General features: G+C 48.9%; 1 protein-coding gene across 2 annotated transcripts in view; it reads left to right on the forward strand.

Moving 5' to 3' along the window:
* The window catches only part of ATP9A (ATPase phospholipid transporting 9A (putative)), a 45,349-nt gene extending 41,651 nt beyond the window's left edge, over nucleotides 1–3,698 (forward strand). For both annotated transcript variants that reach the window (XM_015647756.2, XM_015647757.2), the window contains exons 27-28: nucleotides 1,151–1,354; nucleotides 2,442–3,698. In XM_015647756.2, the coding sequence (XP_015503242.1) occupies nucleotides 1,151–1,354; nucleotides 2,442–2,578 (341 nt within the window). In that variant the 3' untranslated portion in view covers nucleotides 2,579–3,698. The remainder of the gene's footprint in view (nucleotides 1–1,150; nucleotides 1,355–2,441) is intronic.
* Nucleotides 3,699–4,056: the final 358 nt, after the last annotated feature.

Here is a 4,056-nt window from a genome sequence, read left to right on the forward strand (position 1 = left end):
AATAAGATAATATAAGATTGTAGGAAACAGGTCAATAATGTGGAGCTAACAGCTGAAGTGGCAAACTTCCTTGTTTTCCAAAACTCTTTATGAAAACGAGTCAGAATAAGGGGTCAAAACAAGCAGGTAATTCTTATGGATTTAATTGATGTTGGCATCCCCAGCAGGGCTGTGTAAAATCTCTGTTAGCTTTATTTCCTGAGATCCATCACGGGAGCCCTGTGACGGGGATTTTGGGATGCTGAGTAACACAAGGCAAAGGCCAGGCTCTGGGAGAACAATCCCAGCGGTGCAGGGCTGGGGGTGATGCCATGGGGGGAAGATTCCTCCTTGAGCTCAGAGCACTCTCTGGTTGCAGGCTTTGGCCAGGTGACTCCACCAGAGCCGTGCTCACTAGCCAGCGAGCAGCAGCCAAGCCACGGGCCAGTTGCTAGCAGAGATGAGCCCGACCAAAACTCTGAGAGTTTGGAAAGTTCACAGCTGGGTTTGGACTGCGTGGCTCCAGCTCGGGTCCCTCGCAGGTTTTCCCTTCCGGAGGCGGCCTGAGTGATGGATGTTGGTGTGGATTACTCATACTGCTCACATGAGTTATTTGTGCAGGTGGCCTGGAGCGAGCCCTGGCCAGCCGGGATGGGAGCACAAACAATGCCTCATTAGCAGGGCTTTAATGGGATTCTCTTAGGGGGAAGTGTAAAGGGGAGAGATCTCGGCCCAGGGGTGCAAATTGAGGCTCACTTGTATCCACTGAGCTTTTCAACACTTGGCTGCCTCTTGGCACCGAGGCAGTGTGGTAGGATGTAGAACTGGATATCTTTTAGCTTCTGAGTAGTGACCAAGTGCTTTTGTGGGAGGATAGAGTTTCGTGGTGTTAGAGACCTCCAGTTGCCAAAACAGCATGTATTAATTTCCTATCTCCATGTGTCTGTGAGTATGATAGACTGTTAGAAAGCTTTGGGTACCGCTGCTCTAACTTTTCCCTGTCTTCTCATCAGTTCTGTCTCCTAAATAGTAACTGATTCGTTGTCGTTACGTTCATCAGGTTTCATGAAAAACAGCCTCAAGATAGGATTGTTTCAGCCTTTCCAAGACCTAACTGTGGGTTTGAGAGCTGAGCCTGGTGTTTGACTGAAACAGTTCCATTCCCTTGCAGGCAGCATCATCATGTATGGAGCACTCCTCCTCTTTGAATCGGAATTTGTGCACATTGTTGCCATTTCCTTCACGTCCCTGATTCTCACCGAGCTGCTGATGGTGGCACTGACAATCCAGACGTGGCACTGGCTCATGATCGTGGCTGAGCTGCTCAGCCTCTCCTGCTACATCGCTTCCCTGGTCTTCTTGCACGAGTTTATTGGTGAGGGTCAGCGCTCTCCTGCAGTCAGGTCATGGCCAGGGTGGAATTGAGCAAAAGGCTGTTGGTGGAGCCAACAGCAGGCACAGGGACAGTGGTACCACAGTAAGCTCTGTGTGATTTGAATGCACTTTGAAGATATTTTATGGTTTCTTCCCATGGCAAAATGCTAGAGAGGGCAAAGGTGGTCAGCAGAATGTGCCACCCAGTGAATCTCATCATTCTTTGAGCTCCAGCACATGTCAGCTGTGTCACGTAACAGAGACCTTTATTTCCATATGGGAATTTGAGATGGAAGTCTCTGCTGTTGGATTGAAAGATTTGGTCTTTTAGACTGGGTGAAGGAGCTGGCTCCTAAAACTTACCTTATTTTATCTGCTCACTGGGACCATGCTCTCACGGGTTTGCTTGTTGGTAGTGGTTCAGTTGCCTGAAGCAGAACAAATCCTATTCCCTGGCTAGAGATAAAGGGTGAGGAGCTCCAGATTTCTCCAGTAACAGTTGAGTTGCAAGTATCAAACTCATGGGCTTGTTCCAGTGTTTGTTCAGGAGCCACAAGATGTCACTGCTTCTTCCACAAAGCTCTTTCCTCACTGAAGACAACAGGGATAACTTCCCCCTGGCTGGATCTGTCTCTTGCATTGGTTATTCCAGTTCCATTTTGAACGATGCTTTAACTCTTTTTGTAAAGACTCTGAGGGGTTTTGAGTCAAGAGCTGTGTTAGCTGGGCTGGGCCAAGCAGCAGAGGCAGCTCCCAGAGTGGGAGGATCTCCCTGTTTCAGGTGGGGTTTGGGAGGGCAGTTACCTGTGACAGCCACACTCCTTACACCCCTCTGCTCAGCACATCTCTGCCTCTGCTGGGGAGGAGTGAGGAGCCAGGTATCATCCGAGCTTTGAACTTGGAGGTGGGGCAGTTTGAGGAATTGTAGAATCACAGAATGGCCTGGGTTGGCAGGGAGCTTGAGGATGATCCCGTTCCAGCCCCATGCCACGGGCAGGAGGAAGTGGTGGTAGATGGAGCTGCTTTTCTGCAGCCCTTCCCAGAAGGTTCCCCCACGTTTCTGACTCGGTGCTCGTTTCTCCACACAGATGTTTACTTCATTGCCACCTTGTCGTTCCTGTGGAAGGTCACTGTCATCACCCTGGTCAGCTGCCTGCCCCTCTACGTCCTCAAGTACCTGAGACGGAGGTTTTCTCCCCCCAGCTACTCAAAGCTCACGTCCTAGGGCTGCTCCTGGCCCACGGAGACAGACATTGCCCAGAGACACCCCCAGCTGTCCGTCCCCATCAGGAGCCCGTGGTAATCTCTGGTACCTGCTGCTGTAGTGAGACACTTCAGACTGCCCTGAACGGCAACCCAGCACCAGAAGGGTTTGCAGGGTGGAGGCTCTGAGCTCATCCAGTTCTTGGCACTTTTGTTCTACTTACCTGGGGTCAAATGCATGGAACTGCGATGGCAATGGGTTTCTCTTGCATGGTTCGAGGTCTGTGGAAGCTGCTACCTGACCTTGGGATTTACATTTGACAATTTAAAGTGAATTTTTTAAGTGTCTGCGCTGTCCTTTGCATTGTGTTACGGTTTTTTTTATGTTATTCGTCTTTTTGATTTCAAGTAGTTACATTCTTTTTACATCTTGGAAATCCCTTAATGTAGGTGATGCACTACACTGCTGACAGCTGATTCCTGATTTATGGCATGTTGTTTCCATAATGGGGCTCCAGCCTGTCGGATCTACACCCACTGGAGAATCTGAGCATGTCTGAGATTTTCCTTCCGCTGAAACGTGGTCACCCCAGTGATTTTGGAGGTATCCAGCCATTGATAAAGACACAGAAGTGGGAGCTCAAAATGAGAAAATTCAGCTTTGTTTAGCTTTTGTGCTTCCTGTTAAAAGGAGCCAGTGACATAGTAGTTTTACTCTGTATTTATTTGTGTAGGAGAAAATTATCTAAACTAAGGCAAATCCTCTTTGGAACAGAACTTTGCAGTTGATCATCCTTGAAATGTGTCGACAACGTGAGAAGAGACTCGTACTGTTCTGCAGACAATGTGGCAGACGTGTCTTGAATCCTTGGAGACTGAAAGGAGAGGTCACAGAGCTGCTACTCCTCACAGCTCCATGAAATCTGTTTCCTGTTAGTGTGAAGCTTTGAGGATGAGCTGCAAATAAGCAGAGGCACTCCTAGGTGGATGTTTTAATGACACTCCCTGCAGAGAGGCAGTTTCTGGAGCCTTGCACTTGCTTGGTTCTAAAAACCAAACCTGAATCACAGGAGTGGGCTCATACAAGGCATTAGGCTTGTGTGCAGAGCAAATTTATGTGCTTTTAGTTTTCAAAAATTAAACTCAATGAGTTCTGTCATTATTATAAACTTTGGTCCACATTTATCATGAGGAGAGCAACAAGTGCTTGGGCTTCTCAGCAGAAGGACAGAGATGTTCAGGGACCTTTTGGAGCTGGGTTGATGCATCAGACACGGATGGACCTTTAGTGGCAGCCATCCTTGTCTAAGGCTCTTCAGTCTGTGCTAAATTAGTTATTTGCTGTCTTCTTCCCACATCAGAGAAACCACGGGTGGAGCTGGCATTGCTTGGCACCGTTGTTCCCTGGCTGCACAGGAGGGAAAGAGCCCAGAGCCTGAGCTCCTGTCCCAGGGCAGAGCCTGAGCTCCTGTCCCAGAGCCTGAGCTCCTGTCCCAGAGC

Source organism: Parus major, chromosome 20 (assembly GCF_001522545.3).
Source record: "Parus major isolate Abel chromosome 20, Parus_major1.1, whole genome shotgun sequence".
NCBI classification, from domain to species: domain Eukaryota; kingdom Metazoa; phylum Chordata; class Aves; order Passeriformes; family Paridae; genus Parus; species Parus major.